At 37.6% G+C, this 25,051-nt stretch overlaps 2 protein-coding genes across 2 annotated transcripts in view; both read left to right on the top strand.

The window, feature by feature from the left end:
• Positions 1–5,251: 5,251 nt before the first annotated feature.
• copb1 (COPI coat complex subunit beta 1) lies at positions 5,252–18,779 on the top strand. Its single transcript, XM_074616714.1, has 22 exons — positions 5,252–5,392; positions 9,246–9,399; positions 9,822–10,051; positions 10,729–10,898; positions 10,987–11,101; positions 11,205–11,297; positions 11,782–11,919; positions 12,069–12,188; positions 12,849–12,956; positions 13,064–13,210; positions 13,353–13,498; positions 14,071–14,167; positions 14,277–14,437; positions 14,520–14,640; positions 14,735–14,962; positions 15,456–15,635; positions 16,038–16,182; positions 16,949–17,068; positions 17,176–17,321; positions 17,859–17,948; positions 18,117–18,272; positions 18,489–18,779. The coding sequence occupies exons 2-22, from the start codon at positions 9,309–9,311 to the stop codon at positions 18,546–18,548; spliced, it is 2,862 nt and encodes a 953-aa protein (XP_074472815.1). The 5' UTR covers positions 5,252–5,392; positions 9,246–9,308; the 3' UTR covers positions 18,549–18,779.
• A 5,568-nt stretch (positions 18,780–24,347) lies between these two features.
• Positions 24,348–25,051, top strand: part of rras2 (RAS related 2) — a 40,692-nt gene continuing 39,988 nt past the window's right edge. The window contains exon 1 of the mRNA XM_074616844.1: positions 24,348–24,848. Within this exon, the coding sequence (XP_074472945.1) occupies positions 24,747–24,848 (102 nt within the window). The 5' untranslated portion in view covers positions 24,348–24,746. The remainder of the gene's footprint in view (positions 24,849–25,051) is intronic.

Below are 25,051 nucleotides of genomic sequence, written 5' to 3' on the forward strand. Positions count from 1 at the left end.
TATTTATTCTTATTTTTTCCATTTATCTATTTATCTATTTTCTTTCTAGTTCTCATGTTCTGTTCGTAACACTGGGTGTATAAAATATAAAACATTTCGTGGGTGTACCATTTCATGATTTGAGTGCAATAAAAGTATAATAATATCAATAATAATAATAATAATAATAATAATACTCTTGTCCTGTTCGCACCACTGGGTGTATAAAATTAAAAAATAATAGTACAAAATTTCCATTTAAAAAATTTAAATCACTATGTTTAAAATGGAGATGAAAAAGGGAATTGTGAGTTTGTTACAATTTTTTTTATCATAACTAACATTCTCACATACAGTTTTACATTACTTTGTTCATAGTCTAATTAACTGTATAATTAAAGTCATATTTTAATAATATATAATATAATATTTAAATTCTTAGTCTATTTATTCTTATTTTTTCATTTATCTATTTAGCTATTTGTCTTTCTTGTTCTCATGTTCTGTTCGCACCACTGGGTGTATAAAATAAAAAACTTTCAAAACATTTCGTGGATGTACCATTTCATGAGTTGAGTGCAAATTTTTTTTTTAAATAATAATAATAATAATAATGATAATAATAATAATAATAATAATATCAATAATAGTACTCTTGTTATGTTCGCACCACTGGGTGTATAAAATTAAAAATTAAATTAAAAAATTGTAAATGTATCTTGGACATGTCGTGGGTGTACCATTTCATGAGTTGAGTGCAATAAAAGTATTAAAATAATAATCATAATAATTATAATTATAATAATTATATCAATTATAATAATAATAATAATAATACTCTTGTCCTGTTCGCACCACTGGGTGTATAAAATTCAAAAATAATAGTAACAAATTGTAAATATATCTTGGACATTTCGTGGGTGTACCATTTCATGAGTGGAGTGCAATAAAACTATTAAAATTATAATAATAATTGGTCTTTTGCTCACAAAAGTGTCGCCACTGAGTGTCGCTGCATCATGTCGCTCTGGGGTCGTTTGCTTCCGCCTGCCTTGAGCTTGGTTGGACGATTGTCGATTAAACTGATCAGAATAACAACAACACTGTAACCGGTTTTAACTGATGAGTCGTGGCAAAAAAAAAGTATCTACAAAAGTTATTTTGGTAGTGGTAAAGATATCTAAATAAATATCGTTTAAAATCTTTTGCCAGATAAAGCCATTGTTCGTGATAGTTGGATGTCTATGTTAGTCAGCATGATAGATCAACAACACGTGATTGACTGAATGGAAGATAAGTATTGATCCATGAGAGCTGCATACTGAAGCAAACAAGTTCTTATCCTTAAAAGAAAATACCTGCCTTAATTCAGGCAACGTCCTGTTTTTATATTGTCCAGTCCAGTCATATCAACTTAAACCAGACACAACAACAACAGAATAAGAACTATATTGTTGTCTTTACAGACTAATCTAAGAGCTGCCACCAACATCTAATAGACCTTTTTCACTGCAGAAATGCTGGCATGTCACAGCAGGACATGATAATAACAATATAGCATATACATAGCAAGTTTTTCTTAAACTAAGTAAAATATGTACGTAAACCTAGTAAAATATGTACGTAAACTAAGTTAAATATGTAAACTATGTAAAATAAGTACGTAAACTAAGTAAAATATCCACGTAAAATATGTACGTGAACTAAGTAAAATATGTACGTAAAATAAGTACGTAAACTAAATAAAATATGTATGTAAAATAAGTATGTAAAATAAGTAAAATATGTACCTAAACTAAGTAAAATATGTACCTAGCTAAGTAAAATAAGTACGTAAACTAAGTTTTTCCAATTCCAGGAGCCCTTGCATTGCACATGCTGACTTATTGGAGCCCTTAAATAGAACAGGGCCATCTTTAATTTAGCCTAATTAGTTACACCTGTGTCTCTGCTGCCACAAGTCAAAAGGTCTATGGAAAGACAAGGCGGTTTAATGATTATAGCAACATTTCATTAAGGTAAACATTTAAATGCATACAGCGACAAGAACAAACAGCAATAAAAGAAAAGAGAAAGAATACCCACCCTCCACAAGAAACTGACAAACCCTGCATCCACCCCACAAACACAGACACACACACAGAGCAACTTATACTGACAATTTATCAAGCCAGAGAAAATATAAAGGTTTCCAGTTTGCTTAACTTGGGCTCAGTTATCTAAGGTCATAGAAGACACTGTGACTGTATGATGTGAATGGCACATTTTCTGATTTACAGATGGAAGGCATGCTTGCATTCATGAAAAGCTAGCTTGGATGTAATATCCCAAATAAAAGTTATATGAGCCAATGTGTCACATAGATTGTATATAAAGAGGTGTCACCAGACGTGTCTCTGAGAAGTAAATATCTGATGACCTTTGAAGTGATACTCCTAGTCTGGGTTACTGTGCTTCTGTTTATTGTCAGCCTGATGAACAATGCTGCCTATAACACTAAATAAACTAATATATGTTAGACCTATGTGTGTCTTTTTCTTTTTCTTTTTCTTCCTTTAATTAATTATTTTATTCCTAACTGTAATCTGACTGATCGGGTACAATATAATCTCTCTGGCCTAAGAGAAACCATGCCCACACAACAGGATCTTTTAACTAAGTGAAATGGGAATCCCATAAACAATAGTTTTAATAGTAAGCATACAGAGTAGATAGAAGTATGTGTGTAGCCATTGTTCTTTGGCTGACGAGGCTCTGTAGTGTAATGTAAACAAGTACTTTGCTCTTGAATTGAACCACAAATCCTCCTTATCATAAAAATTTTAATATGTATGCCTATGTAAACACTTGCATGGAAGAGGGGGTTAATCAGTGTAAGAGTGAATGTAGCCTATTGTGGTGTTTGCAGCCGTACACTACTGTACAATTCATAATAGTTTGCAAAACTCACATAAATTAACAATTTTCCCGAAGACACTCGAACCATCAATTAATTTAACCTACTAAGGAATATTGTTTGAGTAGCGACAGCCTGATGTAGCTTATGATGCCTCTGTGCCACAGAACTCTGGTCCCATACAAACTATTACACACATGATACAACACATATCCTTTCATTATGATTAACATGGCCAGTGGCGTTTGTTCTTGCACAGACAATACTTATTAATGGGATAAATTCATTGTTGGTTTTGTTTCTTTAATGGTATTTGTTGATAGCAATAATACAGTGATAACATAGACTTAATAACTTATTAACCTTTCATATTAAAAGTATCATTTGTCCAAACATTGTTTTTGTGAAGTTTTATAAGGTTTGACATAAAAACTCCCTTTCTGTTTTGGAAGTGAAATATGCAGTTTACTTAGGGACCTGTGGCTATGGGTTGTTGCATTGCTGTATATTGGTAAGTAAAGAGTGGAGGATAGTGACTGAATGAAAGATCCACTTTAAGACTGGTTCATTCAAGTTTCCGTGTATCCACTATATCACTGAGGCTAAGCTTCCACCGGGGGGTGCTGCATACCATTATAATCTGTTGTACTATTTTGTTGAAGCACTAAAGTAATTAAATTTTAGTTCAGCAATGTGTGTTATTTTTTTGTATATTACATTTTAAATAATCTGATTGTGTTTGTGATACATGAGTCAAGTCTGGTGAAGACTGTAGCAAAGAGGCCGAATGAACCAATAAACTTTGAAGTGGAAGTTGTTAGTCACTGTGGAAAGCTTGAATACTTGGTATTACATGATTGTACAACATTACAACATTCTAATATCTTTATGTTATGTATATAGCACCTTTAAAATCAAAGTTTACAAAGTGCTTTGACAGACAAAGCAAGCAGGATACAAGGCAATATGACAACAAAAAGCCAAACAGTGATGCAAGACACAACTAAGGTACATTTTGAACACTGATTAAAGAGTACAATAGATTAAAAAATATATAAATTAAATAAATACAAATGAAAGAGCAATATAAACAATAAAAAAAAGAAGATAAAAGGATAATATCATATAAAAGCAAGTCTAGAAAAATAGGTTTTAAGAAGTGATTTAAAAGGGATGACTGATTCTGCTAGTCTTATTTCCTCGGGCAGGCATCATATTTACCAGCTGTACACAGCTAGTAAATAGGCTACAATGTTGTAATGTTGTGTACAGTGTTTTTGAACGTATATTTTGTCTCTTTCTCAAAATGTTTACAATAAATACATAACTCCTGAAATGATCACTATTCATTGTTCATGTTTTATATCAAAGGGCAGTGAGTCATAATTGCTGTTAAGTGCCCAATCCACTGTAGCATTCACTTAAAGCTTCGGTAGGCAGAATGTTTTTGGCGTCATTGGGCAAAAAATCCATAATAACCTTTCAGCATATTGTAATTGTTCTGAGAGAAAACTAGACTTCTGCACCTCCTCATGGCTCTGTTTTCAGGCTTTAAATAATCTAGCCCATGACGGCATCACAGGTCATTTCAAAGAGAGCGTTCCTATTGGCTGTGCTCCGGCTGGTGGGCGGTGCATGGTATTTCCTTAACTGTTCTCAACATGGCTGCCGGGTCACAAACTTTCTCATTTTACAGCCAAACAGTACAATACAAGATGTTTCTGAAAACATTGGATGTGAGAAATAGGCATTACAGTAACAAAATATTGATTCATATTTGATCAGCGCTGCCTAGTTTGACCGTTTGATCAGAGTTTGCGAGTGATTGACAGCTGCTAAGAGAAGGCAGGCTCCAGCTCGGCTCTGATTGGTTGTGTTCCTCCGGTCTGTGAAATCTTGCAGATGCCATTAGGAGCACCAGAGGACATGATTTTTTTCAGGTTACCTGTCTCATGCACTACTGTCAGAATAGAGTGACCGTTAAATCTTATTTGCTCCATTTCTACCCACTGCAGCTTTAATCTTTAATCAGCTTTATTGTGAAAAGTCTTCAAAAACATCCATTTCCAGCTGTTTATCGGGGTCACAGTCTCATTGGCAACAGGCGGAACACAGCTGGCCAGATGTTCTTTCTTTTCCAGTTCATCTTTTCAAAATCCACAGGGAAATCTGAGCAATTTGACAGATGGCATAGCATTTACACAAATTTAAAGGGCCTTAATATAAAATAATCGTTGTTATAGTAATAGTTTCGTTTTTTGAATAGAAAGCTAACCTGTGTTTTCCTTGTTCAAGGTGTATTATTATTGCTCTCGCGTTTTGGCGCACGCGGCGCACCGTAGCAGTGATGTGGCTCAGAGAGTGATCTTCCACGTCAGTAGGAAGTAGTGGACAGCTACAGCAGCTACAGGAGCTACAGTCAGCTCACCAACGAGGGCTCCTAGGATTATATACAGATGTAATTATACAAAACTGGACATCGAAGGCCAGTTCGGAGGATAACAGTCGTGTAATTAGGTAAGTTACGTAACTTAGTTTGACCCAACAGCAGTAGTTTCTTCTCCTGTCACCGTGGTAACCGAGCTAAGCTAGCTAACGTTACTGTCCTCCATTTCACTGCTAGTCTGGACACAAGCTTATCTGTGCGTTAGCTGACTAGTTAACAGCTGATCACATAGCTTAACTTCATCTAACCAAGTTAATAGTCCACTAACTGATGTGTGTTTGTGTTTTATGGAGGTTTTTGCTACACAACTGCTGGTGCTAATGCTAACGCTATTAGGGCTGTGAGAGTAGCAGCAGTGTTGTAGGAGGCTGATAACGCTGCGTGTCTCTTCACTTCAGCTTTAGTAACCTGCTGGAGCTTTGTACACTTAAGATGCTTTAAATGTCACAATGACAGCTCTTGTCTGCGTTTCTTGTAATGACAGCAGTCTAGTTTTTACAGATAAAAGCAGCAGGAAATGCTAACAAGATATCTGAGCATTGTAAACATGACTTTTTGATATAATAATAATACATTTATTTGTATAGCACTTCTCAAAACATATGTTACAAAGTGCTTCACAAGACAATAAAAGCAGATAAATAAAGTAAAAGATATGGTAACTGCTAAAAAAAAAAGTGAAAGTTGCTTCTGACTGAGGAATACAAGGAGTTACAGTAATCAAGTCTGGCAGCATATATGACTTTCTCCATATCACTGTGTGACAGAAAAGATTTTATTTTGGAGATGGTTCGTAATTGAAAAGCTGTTTTTAAATGTCACAATGACAGCTCTGGTCTACGTTTTTTTGTAATGACAGCAGTCTAGTTTTTACAGACAAAAAGGTAGAAAAAGATATCTGAACATTATAAACATTAATCTTTTGAAATGTAACTATAATGTTAATTATATCTGTTCAAAGACAGCTTAGCAGTTTTTCAACTCCTCCTTTTGTTACTGTCACACTGTATCATCAACAGGAAATGCAATTAGCACCTGCCACCTGCCAAATACAGGGTAAATGTTGACTTCAGCTTTAATAACCTACTGTAGCATTGTACACTTAAGCTGTTTTATATGTCACAATGACAGCTCTTGTCTGCGTGTTTGTAATGAATGAATGAATGAATGAATGGAAGACTTTATTTAGAAAATAAAAATAAATAAAACCAGATACAAATTAATAACAAACAAAACAAGAGTAATAGTGTCCGAAAAGGAGTAGGTAGAAGTAAAACTTATATTTCCCTACCCCTTTCTCACTTCTCCTCTAATAACTCATATATCATAGAATGATAATATAATATATAAACTATCCCAGATTTATTTACATCCCAAATTAAATATATGAACAGCATCCCAAGTTTATTTACAACCCACATATCCATCCGGAGTTAAAAAGTGTGTTTATTAGGGGTGGATGAAAATATTGAGTATTGCAATATTGTGTTTTGTGATACTGTTTTAATTCTCAAAAACCTCTGTATTGAATTCTAATTAATAGTTTACATGCAAAGATTAACTCAGGAAATACTTTACTTTATTTGCAAAGATATGCAAATCCTACTATTCTGATTGCATAAAAAAGTTAACTTTTGTATGCTCAGATTTTATGCATATAGCAGTGTTATTTATACTATGACAGTTTTCCTACAATTAGATTTTAAAAAATCGCAATATATTGCCTTACTTACAGTATCGTAACCCCTGTATTGTGATATGTATCTTATCGCCAGATTCTTGCCAATACACAGCCCTAGTGTTTACGATTCTAAAGCGTTCTACATAGATTTCAGAAGTGGCAGACAAAACAATTGTGTGGCTAGTAGAAATGTTCAGTGACCTGCCATAGTGGCACGTGAGGAAAAAACTTAATTTTAGACCCTGATCATCAACATAATCCAACTACAATACAACATACAGTATGGGTTTTATAAGCAAAGTAATATAAAATAAATCAAACACGCAAACCATTTATTAGATGCTTGTATTCACAAGTTTTCATACTGGCCATTAAGAGGTCCCTTCCTAATGCACTCCAAATGTGATGGGGGACAAAGTTCACAGTCCTTGTTCAATGTAAAAATGCCTTCCAAAATGTATTTGAAGTTAATATGAGGTTTCATCAGTCTGCGTTAGCCAGATCTAGTAAGTATCTTCCCAAGTTAAAGACTTTTTAGTACAAAATTCCCTCTTTATATCATGTTTCCTTCACCACAGATTAGGGCTGGGCGATATGGAGAAAATCAAATATCACGATAATATTTGAACAAATACATCGATAACGGTATTGTAGGGTTGACTATTGTTGCTTTTACAAAATATTTACATGATGAGATTTTTGATAAATAATCATCAGTAATGTGGATATAATGACTAAGTGGGTAAAGACAAATAACAGAACAGCTAACAGTCTGGTAAATTCAGAAAATTACATCAATCACATCACTTTACTTTGATGCAGCATTAAAAACCAGGAAAAGACAACACTTATTCCATATTACGTCATCCAAAATCTAAGACGATATCTAGTCTCCTATCACGATATGGATATAATATCGATATAATGCACAGCCCTACCACAGATTGACATGGAAACACTATCTGGGGAAACGCAAAGAGGAAATTCTTAACTTATTTCTTTACTGGAAGATACCCACTGGATTTGACTAAGTCAGAATGCTGAAGCCTCATATAATCTGGTAAAGATATATTTTTGTACAGAACATGAATTTTGGATTTTGTCCCCCATTACTTCCAAATACTGAAATGGTCAGTATGAATAGGAAGAATTACTACAGCAAACAAAACCTAATGGACACCTGACTATTGTTTTAAGACAGAAAATTTGTGAACCTTTTTAAATTATAAACTAGTCATTTTTTTTATGACAAATTAAGTTTCATGTTCAGATGCTGCTGTTTTATGTACAAATGTGTTAACACATACTAAGAGTTGTAGTCCTATGTTTTCTCAAGTGTTAACGTTTACACTTTCTTTTAAAGAACAAGTTACTCTGTATAGCACTGTCATCTTCTCTTTAATGTACTATACCATACTTATATTATGTTGTGAGCATAAGCTGGAATTTATCACATTGTAATATTTGGTCTCTTAATGAACTCAAATTTGTTTTAATGTTTGGGGATATGGGGGGACTATGTGTTTTATGCAAGTCTTGTTATTATTGGGTCTGAGCTAACCCATTGTGTTTTCAGCTTTATATTGGGTGGAATCACCTGTTAGAGGGATTACATAGTTGCCCCTCAAACAAATGCCTCATCGCTTTGAATAATCACTATGTAGGCAACAAGTGTTTAATGACTCACAACATCTTGTGGCTCGCCCCCCCCCCCCATCAATTTCCTTGATTTGCTCTTCATGGCCAAGGTTGTTGCAGGACTGAAGCATATCCCAGCATGCTTTTAGGAAGAGAATCACCCAGGACAGGTTGCAAGGCTATGACAGGCTAACACCAACATAATACATTCACAACTACTTAAAGTTTCCAGTTTATCTGTTATGCATTTCTTTGAAGGACCTCTGTTCTGGGAGGCGACAGTGCCAAATAAACAATGAGGCAGTGTGCTGTAAACTTGCAGTTTACTTCCACTAAATAAGTAGTGGTTATATGTGGTAAATCATGCTTTGTAGACCCAATTAGCTCAATTTTGTCAGTTTTCCAGTGAAAGTAAGCCATGTGATTGATACCTGGTCTGGTCCCACTTTATAACAGTTTGCCATGCCTTCTTCGGCTGCTGCAAAGAAAATAAAATACGACCCTCACCTAGTTAACTTCCTAGTTATATCCTACATTTGTTGCACTTCTTATACATGTGTAAATGTTTTCTCCACCATTTACTAAATCTTCTTTCCTTATTGTAGGTATCATCCAGTGAGCGACATTCATTGGGATTCTTCTAAACGGATACAAGCCCAGCAGCAAAAATGACGGCTGCCGAGAACGTTTGCTACACTCTGATCAACGTGTCATCTGACTCAGAGCCCCCGTCTGAAGTCAGCCTAAAAGCTGATCTAGGTAACTATTCTTAATGTTAACTTGCAAAGCTGTTTTACTAAACCTTAATAAACTTTGCAGAAGGGAGATACTCATTTCTAAAGTTTTTGTCTCCACCTCAGTGCAATGGAGGTGATTGGAATTGAATTTGTTAGATCAAAAGAAAAACATCTCTTTTCTGAAACAATGCCTTTGTTACTCTGGATAATCCACACACTGTCACTGTCAGCAATTTTCATAGGGGTTATTTCTTCTGTAGGAAAATAAAATGTTTGTCTCATGTCATCAAAATACAAATCACTTAATATCTTCAGTGAAGAAACAAATACTTCAACCAATTCATTCAGAAAAGTTTTAGGTGAAGATCTGTATAAATCATAATGCATGCTTGAGGCCATGCTGACCTCATCATAGTAGTAATAATGGTAATATTTTCTCTACAGAAAAGGGGGAGATCAAGGCAAAGACTGAAGCCCTGAAGAAGGTCATCATCATGATACTGAATGGTGAGAAGTTGCCGGGACTGCTGATGACCATAATCCGCTTCGTGCTGCCACTTCAGGACCACACCATCAAAAAGCTGCTGCTGGTTTTCTGGGAGATCGTTCCCAAAACAACCACAGATGGAAAACTGCTTCAGGAGATGATCCTGGTCTGTGATGCCTACAGGAAGGTAAGATTCATACTCAATCTATAGATCTGCATATTTTTACATCAGGTCATCGTTATACACTATATGTAACAGCAGGGAAAATAATGTTTATAACTGTAACATTGTGAAAACAAAATGAGAAGATAGATTTATTCTTGATATATATTGATTTGGTCATATGAGATGGTAAGATGCATACATCTGAATGAATAGCAGAACACCAGTTTGGCAGGGTTTTGTGTTTGTTTTTTATCTCAATTATAATAAAATAATAATATGATTATTGATATTGTAACTTGGCTAGAATATGTTGATTTCATTATTTTTTATATATTTTTAAAAAATCAGCAATCAATCAATCAAACTTTATTTATATAGCACCTTTTGAACGAATGAAATCCACTTCAAAGTGCTCTACAAGCGATTGACAAAACTTTTAAAGTAGTAAAATGTTAATAAAATAAAATAAAATAGAATAAAATAATTCATAATGATCAACAGTTACTCAAAGTAGTAGTAACATGTTGATAAAACAAAATAGGGTCAAATAGATCTGAAAAATTATAATAGAGTAAGTATAAATAATACAACCACAAAAATAATAAAACACCACATAAAAGCCAGACTAAATAGATGGGCTTTTAGTTTACGTTTAAAAATATCAATATGTTCATGTGAAATCTTTTTTTGAATTTCAGGACCTGCAGCATCCCAACGAGTTCATCCGCGGCTCCACTCTGCGTTTCCTGTGCAAGCTGAAGGAGTCTGAGCTGCTTGAGCCTCTCATGCCAGCGATCCGGGCCTGCCTGGAGCACCGTCACAGCTACGTGCGCCGCAATGCCGTCCTGGCCATTTACACCATCTACAGGTACAAACTGTTGCCTTTCCACATATACCTGTTTTGTACTGCATTCATCAGTGAACAACAAACAGCTGATGATATTTATTTGTTTTAGGAACTTTGAACATCTCATCCCAGATGCTCCAGAGTTGATCCATGATTTTCTTGTCAATGAGAAAGATGCCAGCTGTAAGAGAAACGCTTTCATGATGCTGATTCACGCCGATCAGGTCTGTAGCATGCTGTCCTTTTCATACTGTTTCTATCGTTGTGTGCCACTAGACCTACAATATCTAACTCTCATCATGTCATTCACATATTCTCATCTCACAGGATCGAGCTCTGGATTACCTCAGCACATGTATCGACCAAGTCCATACTTTCGGCGACATTCTCCAGCTGGTCATCGTGGAGCTGATTTACAAAGTGAGTTAAGGCCGTTATTAGTCAAATTTAAGCTTTGTCACACAGCTAGGGCTGCAACTAACGATTATTTTTATTGTTAATTAATCTGCCGATTATTTTTTCATTAATCAATTAATCATTTGGTTTATAAAGTGTCAGAAAAAAGTGAAAAATGTCTATCCCAGTTTATTAAAGTCCGAGGTGATGTCTTTAAATGTCTTGTTTTGTCACTCCAAAACCCAAAGATATTCACTTTAATATAATATGAAACAGAGAAGAGCATATAATCTGTATATTTGAGAGGCTGAAATCAGCATTTTCTGCAATTAAAAAAAACAAAAAACTTTAACGATTAATTGATTATCAGAATAGTTAGCGATTATTTTTCTGTTCATTGAATAATCAATTAGTCGACTAATCGTTGCAGCTCTAAACACATCAGCGTACTACCAGAAAAGCTGCTTTCATGACTGAACTCTTGCTGTTATTGTTCTCTGTCTGTCAGGTTTGCCATGCTAACCCGTCTGAGCGCGCCCGGTTCATCCGCTGCATCTACAACCTGCTACAGTCCTCCAGTCCGGCCGTTAAATACGAGGCTGCCGGCACTCTTGTGACCCTCTCCAGTGCTCCCACAGCCGTTAAGGTACATCACCGAGGTTTTGTCAGTGATCCTGTCTATGTCATATACTGTATATACACGGTACTGATATTGTACTACTCTTGACCCAGTTACAGTGTTGTCTTTGGTCTTGTAAAGTCTCTTATGCACTCTGTGTTTTGTTGGGATTTCAGGCTGCTGCCCAGTGCTACATCGATTTGATTATCAAGGAGAGCGACAACAATGTGAAGCTGATTGTTCTTGATCGTCTGATTGAACTGAAGGAGCATCCCACTCACGAGCGTGTACTCCAGGTATGTTGAATTATTGCTGTGGTTAGTTTTTGCTTCAAAAAACAAATAAGATGTAGTATCTTATAAACCGCAAAAAAACATTTAAAAAAAGAGAAAGAAACCTCTTACCCATTAAACGTATTAGTAGTAGTATTTATGATGTTAGTCTTTTGGTTTATGATTATTATTATTTAATATGAGACCATAACAAAATTAGGGCTGAACTATTTTTGACTGATATTGCAATTGCAATATTAGAGGGAATGATATTTTGTATATGATTATTCTCATTTTCATTGAAAACATTCAAATGATAATGGTGTGATTTTTGCAGGGATCTGTACCAAACAAATATGATAGAAGATGAGAGTAGACCAGAACATCTCCACAATATTTAATTTAAGATGGTATTTTGACACACATTTTGACTTTAACAAATATTGCAATTTTGATAAAATTTCAATGAATTGTGCAGCCCTAAACAAAATATATAAGAAAATATTCAAAAAAGTAGAAAGTATACCACGTTTTGTTTTTTTTAGTCAAAAGCAGCAGAAAAATATCAGGAAGATATCAGAATCTGGCTAACGTAGTTTTATTATGAAACAACACCAGTTTTCTGCACCTACAGTCTCTATTCAGATTTAATTTGGTTGTCACTAATGCTTTTTTTGTGTCCAGGACCTTGTGATGGACATCCTGCGTGTTCTCAGCACTCCGGACCTGGAAGTCAGAAAGAAGACCTTGCAGCTGGCGCTGGACCTCGTTTCATCTCGCAATGTAGAAGAGGTGAGTGACGTGCACAGTTGATATATCCATGCTATTGTTGTTGTTTTCATGTCCAAGCATGGACACAGAAAAAAAAGGGAATATAGTGGTATCTATTTGTATTCCAGTTGGTGATCGTTTTGAAGAAAGAAGTGATCAAGACAAACAACGTAACGGAACATGAAGACACCGATAAATACAGGCAGCTGTTGGTGCGCACTCTCCACTCTTGCAGTGTGCGTTTCCCTGACATGGCGGCCAATGTCATACCTGTGGTGAGTTTCCTGTTATTTAAGCACATGGGGAAAAAAAAGATGCTCTTGAAACATATTATATTTCATAGCTTTTTGAGAGAGAGCCTATGATGGTTTATATATATATGATAAGACTTTTTCTGTGTGTTGATGTGATTTACAGCTGATGGAGTTCCTGAGTGACACTAATGAGGCAGCTGCTGCTGATGTGCTGGAGTTCGTACGGGAGGCCATTCAGAGGTTTGACAACTTGAGACCCCTCATCATCGAGAAGATGCTGGAAGTCTTTCACGCCATCAAAACTGTCAAGTAAGGCTTTCTAAGCACATTCAGGGGAATTTTACGCACTGTCTTGGTTTTTGTCTCTCCCCTTAATGCTTATAAAAAGCAGGTCGGGTTAGGTTAGCCTATTTGTTTTAGATGAACAAATAAGTCGATCAACAATTCAGTATATCGCTATTTGTTCAGTCTCTGCTACTGAGAAGTCAATAATCCTAGTAAAACAAGCACAAACAAAAACATTTTGAGGGTATTGCATTGTCTGTTGGGCTAAAATGAAGACGCTCATGTGAGGCAAAATGACGCATTACAGTAGTTCACCCATTGTGTCCCCTCCCTGAAATGATGCGATGAATAAAGAAACAAAAATATAGACAATTAAAAATATACAAAACAGGGTAGCTCTCAAGTTTTAGCAGCTGGTTACTTTACATGAGGAATGAAAATTGTAAAATTTTGGTCTGATAGTCATGTCAAGTTTTTCTGTACATTTGACAACTGTTTCATAGACTTGGCTAAGTTTGTCATTAGGGCTGGGTAGTGCATCAACATAGGAGTATGTAGCCTTGTGAATGACCTTTGTCGCCATCGTTATATTTCAGGATCTACAGGGGAGCGTTGTGGATCTTGGGAGAATACTGCAGCACCAAGGACGACATCCAGAGTGTGATGACAGAAGTGCGCAGGTCCATTGGAGAGGTATGTTTGTCCATTATAGTCATAATTTAATGTAACCCAAGCCTACCTGACAGTCCCGACTCAATTACAATTGTCACAAATATCTGATATGTGTCTCCCGCGTGGACAGATCCCGATTGTAGAAAATGAGATAAAGAGGGAGACGGGAGAGGTGAAACCAGACGATGAAGTGAGTGCGGCTCCAGCCCAGAAGCTGGTGACAGAGATGGGCACCTACGTGACACAGAGCGCCCTCAGCTCCTCCAGGCCTTCGAAGAAAGAAGAGGACCGGTAAAAATTGCGGGGGGATATTGTTATTTGCTAGTGATCTTACCACCCAGCTCACTCATTAAACACTGATTTGTTGTTCCAGACCTCCACTCAGAGGCTTCCTGATGGACGGAGACTTCTATGTGGCAGCTTCCCTCGCCACCACACTGACCAAAGTGGCCTTGCGCTATGTTGCTATTGTTCAAGACAAGAAGAAACAAAATGTAAGCTGTCCTCTCTCCACTTAACTTCAACGAGAAAAATCATTAAACTAACTGCCGGTTCCTCTAATCCCTGCTGTCTCGCTGTCCCTCTCAGTCCTTTGTAGCAGAAGCCATGCTGATCATGGTCACCGTGCTGCACCTGGGCAAGTCCTCTCTGCCCAAGAAGCCAATTACGGACGACGATGTGGACCGCATCTCGCTGTGCCTCAAGGTCCTCTCAGAGTGCTCGCCACTTATGAATGACATTTTCAACAAGGAGTGCCGCAGATCCCTGTCACATATGCTGACTGTCAGACTGGAGGAAGAGAAGCTGTCGCAGAAGGTAATGACAGTTGACTCAGAGGGCTGAACTCAATATTTAACCTCCTGACAGTCGGGCACAGCTGAAGCATAATTAAAACAGATGGATCAACACACCAAATAGCTCCCGTTAGAAGGATTTTTGTTGCTGTGACGAGGAAGTGAACACATATTTTTGGACCCGTCCCTCATTTATCAATATTGCAAATGCACATTTATGTATTAGTTATAAAAAAAGTTTTGTTTTAAGTAATTTATGGCCTTAAAATGCCACATTAATACGTGAGGGCCCTGGTGGTTTCTCTTCACAGGAACATTGTCACTGCAATTTTTGTATTCATTCTGCACAAAATGTTGCTTGATTTTATTTCAACTTCATTCTGTTACCCATTTGTTTTTACATCCTGGCTTACTTTTGTAGGTATTTATGGTGCATTGATTCTATTGTGGACTATTTATAGGCCGGGTTATCCCCCCCAAAAAATAACCAATTGTTTTTCTTATTCTGACCACAGAAAGAGTCTGAGAAACGTAACGTAACAGTGCAGGCAGACGACCCGATCTCCTTCATGCAGCTGACAGCCAAAAACGAGATGACTTCTAAGGAGGACCAGTTCCAGCTCAGTCTGCTGGCTGCTATGGGCAACACACAGAGGAAGGAGGCAGCTGATCCACTAGCTTCAAAACTAAACAAGGTACACCACAAGCCCTGCAGAAATCATCTTACCATGCAACTGGAAATTACTACTGAAGAACACTACTGTTGGAGACTAATTTTGGACTCACTTCTGCTTGGAGATTAGATAGAGTTTTTGTTTTTGTTTTGAAAACTTGCCCATTCATTGTTGCAATTATAATGCATAAATATTTGAAGACCTGAGTGTGGCATTTGTCTCAGAGGGAGATGCTGTTTTTGATTGCACATCGGGAAAGAACACAAACAGTTGTTCCTGTTTGTGTTTGGATTTTACAAATAGTCTACTATTTAGTTGTGGCGTTATTTATTAAAATTTCATTTTATTTGGCTATGAGTATAACGGTTTTTTAGTTATATTATGTCTGATAATTAAATGTAATTAATTTATTGTCCATTCTAGGTGACCCAGCTGACAGGCTTCTCAGACCCAGTGTATGCTGAAGCCTATGTTCATGTCAACCAGTATGACATCGTGTTGGACGTGCTGGTGGTCAACCAAACCAGTGATACTCTCCAGAATTGCACCCTTGAGCTGGCCACTTTAGGTTAGTCTGGTTTATATTTCATATTCATTTGAGTCATTTCCTGACTAAGTTGATTAGTCAAACTGTTCACACTGTTTTGTGATCAAATTTTAAAATAGAATGTTGTTGTTAAAACAGGAAGTTAAAGTATGACTATAGTAGAAGCTGCAGGTCATACGTCATCCTCCAAGCTTGCGCAGGCGCACTCATGCTTCTTTGCGGTCTCTTCTTTAACGTCTCCTCCTGCTGGAGTTAAATTAACGGAAAGCAGCCGATGCTGCACGCCGGTGTTGTGTCCGGCCCCAGCGCACCGCAGGACGGATCATAGACACCTCCAAAAACGTCCCGAAACTGCATTTCAAACGGTGGATCTCGGCAACATGTCTATCCGTCGTGCGGTGTGCTGTGGCCGGACACAACAGTCAGACGGCCACCTCGCCAGGAGGAGACGCTTAAAAAAAAGAGAGCGAGTGAGAGAGAGTGGATGTGTGTTGTGCTAATCTTGTCTCATTTGTGGTCTGATAAACAGTAAATTCATCAAATTCAATACCATATAGCTGTTTTCCAAGCTACTGTAGCTGGTTTCATCTAAACTGGGTTGAAAAACAATCTGGTTGCCATGGTAATGAATTACATTTGACTACTAACCACACCCCCATTCTCAAAAGAAAGTTAACCGAAAAACAGGAAGTAACACCGGCTGGAGGGGGTTTTAATGCTGATCCAGGCCAGTCACATTTTTTTCCTATGCTATGTATGCACTTCATTAAACGTATCCATCCCGCAGGTGATCTTAAGTTGGTTGAGAAGCCTTCACCCCTCACTCTGGCTCCTCACGATTTTGCGAACATCAAGGCCAACGTAAAGGTGGCTTCTACTGAGAACGGCATCATATTCGGCAACATAGGTAAGATAATCATTCTGTGTGTTTACTATCAAAATTCATCTCATCTTTGTTTTTTGATGTCTGTAAAAAGAGAATGTTTTCTTATTTGTGGTGTGATTTCTTTCCAGTCTACGACGTGTCGGGAGCTGCCAGCGACCGGAACTGCGTAGTCCTCAGCGACATCCACATTGATATCATGGACTACATCCAGCCAGCCTCCTGCACCGACGCAGAGTTCAGACAGATGTGGGCAGAGTTTGAGTGGGAAAACAAGGTGAGCTTTGCATTCTTACTTTGTGGGCAGTTCCCAGAAACAAAGTGGCTTTACAAAAGTTGCTTTTTTTGGCATCATGAGTCAGACATGTTATAAGTATATGTGTTTAAGGTTTGTTGTTCTGTAGTTTTCTCTTCTTCCTATTTTTAAAGGAACGGTGAGTAACTTTTATAACTAGTGTATGATGAACTGATACTAAGAATCGTTGTGTTTCGTTAGCTTAGAATGAGCCTTTCATATCTACATAGGGAGCGGGTCCTCTTCACGGAGTCCACCATGTTTCTACAGTAGCCCAGAACGGACAAACCAAACACTGACTCTTGAGAAAGCCTTTCACCTTTTTACGTTACCTGAAGGCCACCGTAGTTCTCCGACAAGCTTATGAATGCACCACTAGATGCCACCAAATCCCGCACACTGTACCTTTAAGGGAACACATTCATTGTAATCAACAGATTAATATCAATATTTAGGAAAATGTAAAAGCATGAACATGAACATTGAAGATGGTTTCTAAGCAGTCTTTCTTTGTCATAGGTGACGGTGAACACCAACATCACTGATCTGAACGAGTACCTTCAGCATATCCTCAAGTCCACCAACATGAAGTGTCTGACTCCTGAGAAGGTTGGTATATGACGTCACACACAGCAGAGCAAAGAAAGTAAATGATGGTTTAAAAGCTGGCAGGACTCCTATAGATAAATTAAGTGGGCAATTAAAACTTTTAGTACATATTACGTGAAGTTGTTATTCAATATTAACAACTCCTTTTCTTTTCTTCTTACAAACCAGGCCTTGTCTGGCTTCTGCGGTTTCATGGCAGCCAACCTTTACGCTCGTTCTATCTTTGGAGAAGACGCCCTGGCTAACGTCAGCATCGAGAAGCCCATCCACCTGGGGCCGGACGCACCTGTCAACGGACACATACGCATTAGGGCCAAAAGTCAGGTGGGTCCCAGCTGCTGCTCTATGAACCCTTATGCATCTGAGAAGTACATTTATTTGCTCTCAACTTGAGCAATGCAACAAATTAATCTTTTGGAAGGATAATTAACCTAATACCTCGTTGAAAGAATTGGACTGAATGGACAAGGAACGTGAATATATGATGTCGCAGTATGTATTAAATCTGTTACAATAAATCCTCTGTCCTTCGTTTCACAGGGCATGGCCTTGAGTCTCGGTGACAAAATCAACCTCTCCCAGAAGAAGTCAAACATGTGAGACAACTCTGGTCCAGCTGTAAAAGTCACCTGCTGTTCTCTTTTATCATCCATCTTACAGTCTTCTCATCACAACTAATTATGAACTCTATATGGTCCGTCTCTTCTGTGCTGTTTTCTCTCTTCTTTTTTTTTTTTTTTTTTTTTACATCACCGCCGTCTGAAAACTACATTTCAGTAATGCTCGCTCCCTGTCCTGTTTGATTTTCAATAAACATATGTATTAAAAGAATGAGGGAACTTTGCTCCATGCTCTTTATTAAGTTATTCATATCTTGAAGTTTCATTTTGGACACTTTTCACTTAACAGGAGACACCCCAGGCAAAAACACAGTTTTTCATTCATGTCCCGTGTTCACAACATCAAGTCACATTTTCACTGTAAAAACGTAGACATTTTAAGCCCAACCATGCTGTTTTTTTCCTAAACCTAAGTGGTTTTGTTGCCTAATCAAAAGCAAGTGTTTTTGTTTAATTCATAACATTAAGTACGTGTTTACTGCAAGTGAAAAGTGACGCAGAGGGGTCTGACAAATTACGGTATATGACGAGTTGGGATGAGAACGTGTTGTCTATTTACGTCTCTAGATTTCTCCTAAATTCACCAATAGTTAGCATTAGATAATGACTCATTTGCATATTTAAACATCAAATTTCAGAAAACTTGTAATACAAAAAAATAATTGTCTTAATGTAAGAATCAACTGGGGAAGTTTCACGGTGATATCTATTAGTTAAATGTTTTACTCTATTCACATGTAGTGGCTTCAAAATGTAGGTAATTTTACAATAGATGTCTTTAAAGGCCATTTTTCCAAAATTTGTTTTTTTCTCACTGAGCCAGAAATTTCCACTTCAGTAGCACCAAGCTTTCCAGTTTCGTTCATATCAGAATCTATATTCTGAAGGTTCATACAGAAGGGTTTGTTCATATATCATTCATAGCCTGCTTTATAGAACATTTTATTCCTGAAAACATGCCGAAACATTTTTTTATTTATTTTTTTATGGCTGTTGACAGTATTTTCTAATTTATGGATTGATAAAAAAGAGATATCCAAATCTTTGACTCAAGTATGTGAACAAAATTAAGCAAGAATTTTAACCTGGCTTTATCCAATGTTCAGATTTCTGCAAATTAGCACATATTTAATAATATAATGCCTCATATGCATATTTAAAAATAAATTTCAGAAAACTTGTAATACAAAAAAATAATAACTACAATTTAAGTAATTAACTGGGGATGTTTCATGATGACATCTATTAGTTCTTTTTTTTACCCTATTCACCTGTAGTGTCTGCAAAATGTATGGCGTTTTACAATACATATCTTTAAAGGCCGTTTTCTGAAAAATGTTCTCAGACTCTGAGCCAAAAATCTCCACTTCAGATTTCATTCCTGTCTATATTCTGAAGGATTTTACAGCGGGTTAGTTCATACATCATTCATAGCCTGATTTATAGAACATTTTACACCTAAAAATATGCCGAAAATAGTTTTTTTTTTATGGCTGTTGACAGTATTTTCGGATTTATGGAGTGATTAAAAAGAGATATCCAAACCTTTGACTCGGATATGTCAAGAAAAGTAAACATGTTCTGATTTCTGTTCTAGAAATGTATGCAAATGTGCACATATTTGATAAGATTATACATAATTTGCATATTTAAAAAAGCATTTTCGCAACACTTGAAATATAAAAAATAATTATGGTAATGTAAGTAATCAAAAGGGGAAGTTTCATGGCGATATCTATTAAACGTTTTGCCATATTCACCTGTGGTATCTCATATATCTCTTATATTAAGAGAGATGAAGTAAATGAGGGTGTTTCTGTCCACTTTCTAGGAATAACTGTTTGGATGAATACTCTATGAATTTATGAACGGCCGCTGTTAGACTGCTTTCTCCTGTAAAGTTGTAATGTACATGTTTGATAATGTTTGATGTTAAGTAGTGACTTCAAAGAGAAAAAGGTGTTTGTGTCCCAAAGTGAGTGGACTCCTGCCTGGAGCCCCTGCTGTGTCCAGCCTCACAGCTCCAGGCTCTAATGAGAATTCCTCGGATGCCTCGTGTGATATCTTTCACAGTGTGAAACTGAGAGGAATTAGTTCCGTCGGCACCCCCAAATTGACAATGACATCATGAAGACTAAAACACATACATATCCTTGGCTGGGACATGACTTCTTTTAACCTATAGGATCATATGGTGCAGTGATTTCAAAAGTACTCTCAAACACCATCTGCAAGTTTTACTGCCATAATGACATGGAGATGGATTAGTGTTGGCAGAGAGTTACATATTCCACTTGCCCTCCTGTTTATAATTTATAAGGGAAGGAACTTTTCTGGGAATATGCCAGATTAAAGGGTCACCACCCCAGTCATACATTTACAATATCTGTGAAATCTGTCTCCCCAGGGGGTTAGATAAAGGCTGAGAGGTGGCTTTGAGGTCAGAGCTTCAGCTCTGGAAAATAAACAGTTGGCTATCCAGCAGCATTGTCACAGCCAAGCTACTGTGTGCATTACACGGCCTCTTTGGATTTAGGTTCGATATTAATACCCATAATTATTACAATCACAGCTAAACTCCATAACCTAAGACCTGAGCTTTTGCACTCTGTGTATTTGTTATGATTTTGTATTTTGGCAGAAAGTACTCACCTCAACAAAGGATCTCTTTTATTTTCTTTAATTCCTCACATTTTTTATTTTTATTTTACTGAGTCGGTGGAGCAGTGAATTTATGGCTTTATTGTATTTTGCATATTTCGCTTTTTCATCCTCTAAAGTACAGTATCTGTGTAATATTGTATTTCCTTACTTTTTCATTTTACTGTGATGTTTTATAAACACCTATCCTGCATTTTATTACAAAAACTGCTGCAGCAATTATTATTATTATTATTATTATTATTATTATTATTTTAAATGTGTTTATTATTTTTGAGTGCATAGTAGGAATACAAAAAAAAACAAGAAAACAAAAACAAAACACAAACGGACACAGCACATCCTAGATAATAACAATAACCACAGCCATAATTAAATTAAATACAAAGTTTTCCTTTGAAAAGTATAAATGTGTATATTTTAAAAAGGGAATATACACAGCAAGGTGCTTTACATTGGTCACAACACGCTAGTCCTGCAGCAGCAGTTATTTTTCATATAGCTTTCTAAGCTGCTAAACAGATTGTCCTCAGTACTTTAAGGCCATATAAGTGAGACTGAAGCTGTAGCAACACTATCAGCACTTTAGATATGAATTAACTGTTAATATAAATGTTTGAAACCATTTTTATTCACTTGAAGACTTTGAAGTGCAGTTTTACATCCAGCCTCTTTCTTTTGACACCAGGTGGCGCCACAGGTATCAAAGTAGACAGTGGTGGTATTCTGCACTGAATAATCCTGTAGTCAGATTGGTCATAACAATAACATGGCATATAATTGACATGTTGACATAATACAAGTCATGCTTTTACACACTGACGTAAAAGGCTGGCATCTCAGATAAACTGGTTTAAGTCTGTCACTTTTATTTACACCTCAGTGGTGAGTTACCATGACAACACTCCAAAGTGCAAGATGAACACGTCGGACTCCTTAGATATATTTGATTAGAATAACAAAGTCTAGGGGACTGGTCAATTAAAAGTCACAGTATAGCCGTGAAGGTGTAGCTGAGAGTAACAATAGTGAGTTTTAACATTTATCTAGTTATAGTTTTTTAAGATATTTATTTATTTATCTATTCATTTATCTCATTCCTCTTTCTCATTATATCTCTGCAATACTGTTGGAGATACTGTCACTTACTTACACACAATCCTCATTTCTATATGTATATAGCCTATATACTATATCCTCATTTTCTGCATTGAGGTAACAAATGAACAAATAAAGAAAGAAAGAAATACACTTTCATCTGCCCGGACGCACTTGATTGTTAATAAAAGTGTAAATTGTCGTGAAACTGGCTAAACAATTTTAAACTGACAATATCAGGAATCAATTGATTATTTATACTATAATAAATACAGTTATTTATGAAAATAAAAAAATAAAAAGTGCTAACCCTAACCCTAGAGCAGCGGCGCTTTCTTTGTCACTGTGGTTGCTATTACAGGGAGCATGCATTGCTTTTATGTGTGTGTGCAGGCTGTGTTTGAGGACAGGAATGTGACTGCAGGGGTCTGGGGTGGATTAATGCAGCTAGGCTGGCCTATAGGCTGCAGCCTAGATGCACCATGTTTGCAAGGGCCCCAGATTGGCCAGATTATTTTTAATTATTTAAATGTACTTCAGAGAAAAAAATAACCTTTACCCCTATTGGCACATAAGAAAGAATAAAAGAAGAAGTGGCCCTGACCTTATGAACCTAGTCACATCCATCCCCCAGGAAGAGCGCCGGCCGTTGATCCCACTTTTCGTAGTGGCCAAACGGCATTACTACAACTTCCATGTCCGTCATGTGATGCCATTGGGCCCAACAAAACTTTTTTCCATAGATTTACAATGGGAAAGAGATTTCTGTAACCCAGCTGATAATTTTTTTTGATGTGAATCAACTTCCCAGTATGAACACTTGAATAGCCCTTATTTAAATCATTAGGTCCTAAAAGTTGTAAAATACACTAATAGCCAAATCCAGAGTTATTTCCCTTCCTCCGTTCATGTGAATGAGACCCACACCGAGGCTGGACCGCGGAGTTAGCAAGCTGTGAAGACAGCGTGACGGCTGTGACGGCTGTGACACTGTGACCGAGCGGACGCTACTGCGCATGTTCTATGGGCCCAGTGGATGCGTAAGTAAGATCGCCGGAAGATCCGGGTACTTTCCAGTCGGAAGTCAAGCCATTTTGGCATCATGCACCACTGAGCAACTTTCATAGGAATGAATGGGGCCCCCACCTCCAACGCTGTATGCAGTTCTCTTAATATATCAAGGCAGGGCGTTTACCCTTTCACAGTGCCACTTCACAAATTGTTGATTTGGGGGGTGCCCAGTGGGGTCACACTACCCATAATATAGGGTCAATAATACTGTAGGTGTGTTGGTAATATAGGTGGGAATAACTCAATTTAGCGATCATCAGGCAAGGTTCCACAAAGGAGAGGTCCTATTAAAGGCTCTGTGTGGTCCTCACACTAAACTGCACTAAGGCTGCCCCCTCTTAGTTGGTCCATTTGGTCTCAGTCAACAAAGATTTCTTTAGTCGATTAGTCATTTTTTATGCTAGTTTCATGCTGCATGACTTATTTCCAAGAAATTTATGAGCAGAAATTTTAAGTGGTGCTTTTGTGTGATTCTTTGTGGAGAAACTCAGTTTCCCAGATCTGTCGAAATAAATCTAAAAATCGTATGTGTTAGTCGAAAGAATTTCTTTGGTCAAGGACAGCCCTAAACTGCACACAACTCCTTTGTGAATAGAATAGCAGTGAAATGAAAATATGATCACAGAGTACAAAAATGAAAAGCACAACAGCTGAAAGAAAACCATGATGACCAAGATCTACTAAAGAAAATTCCTAAATTGACAAGATATTTCAAGGTTTAGATTAAAGGCTGTCTCAAAGTGTGTGTGCCAGTGCTCCCAGGGTAAATACTTTTTTTCTGGTAACATTAGCATGAGGAGTTAAGTGTGGGTGGGGGGCCCATATAGAGAGCAGCCTATAGGGGCCCCTGAACACCTTAATCCGCCCCTGGCAGGGGTGTGTGATATTAGGACAGGGCTGCAGGCTGGGTTAAGGCTGGTGTGTGTGTGTGTGTGTTGGAGCATGTGTGTGTGTACTGTAGGTGGGGTGTTGAGCCTGTAGAAGTTGCCCCTAGCGCCAGACACCAGTACTGGTCTGGCTCTTTATTACTCTACTATCGGATCCACAGTGAGAACATCGCAGCAGTGTTGAGAGGCAGAAACACTGAGGCCAGGCGTCTGTGGACAGGAGCCACACAGCTCCATCTCTCTCTCTCGCTACCTATACCTCCTGCACTAAACGGACTACATTTCGGGCAGCATATATCTGGTCTCTTCTCCTCCTCCTCCTCCAGAAGGCTCGGGTCTCCTCTCTCTCTCTGCAGGGCCTCTCTCTTCAGTCTTACAGCAGTATATAAAAGTGGGTGTTTGCTGCTTCTCTCTGGTTGTTCCGGCAGCAGGCGGCGGCGGAGCGCAGCGAAGAGTCCGCGATGGCAGGCTGGAAGGACGGCTCGGTGCAGGAGAAGTACCGGCTGGTGGTGGTCGGAGGCGGTGGTGTCGGGAAGTCAGCGCTGACTATCCAGTTTATTCAGGTCAGTAGCTTGCACACTTAGCTTGAATTGCTGTGATTTGCTTATCGGAAAACACGGTAGGAGGAGGCCAGACACAGGGAACCAAGAACCGGGCTGTGTTTCCTCCACTACTTTTGCCGAGGCCTGCAACTATCTCCCCACCGGCTTGTTTAGGAGATGTTAGTGCTTATTTTGTGAACTAAAACGAGGAAGGACGGGCTGTC

The sequence above is a fragment of the Sebastes fasciatus genome, chromosome 2 (genome assembly GCF_043250625.1).
Source record: "Sebastes fasciatus isolate fSebFas1 chromosome 2, fSebFas1.pri, whole genome shotgun sequence".
NCBI lineage: Eukaryota > Metazoa > Chordata > Actinopteri > Perciformes > Sebastidae > Sebastes > Sebastes fasciatus.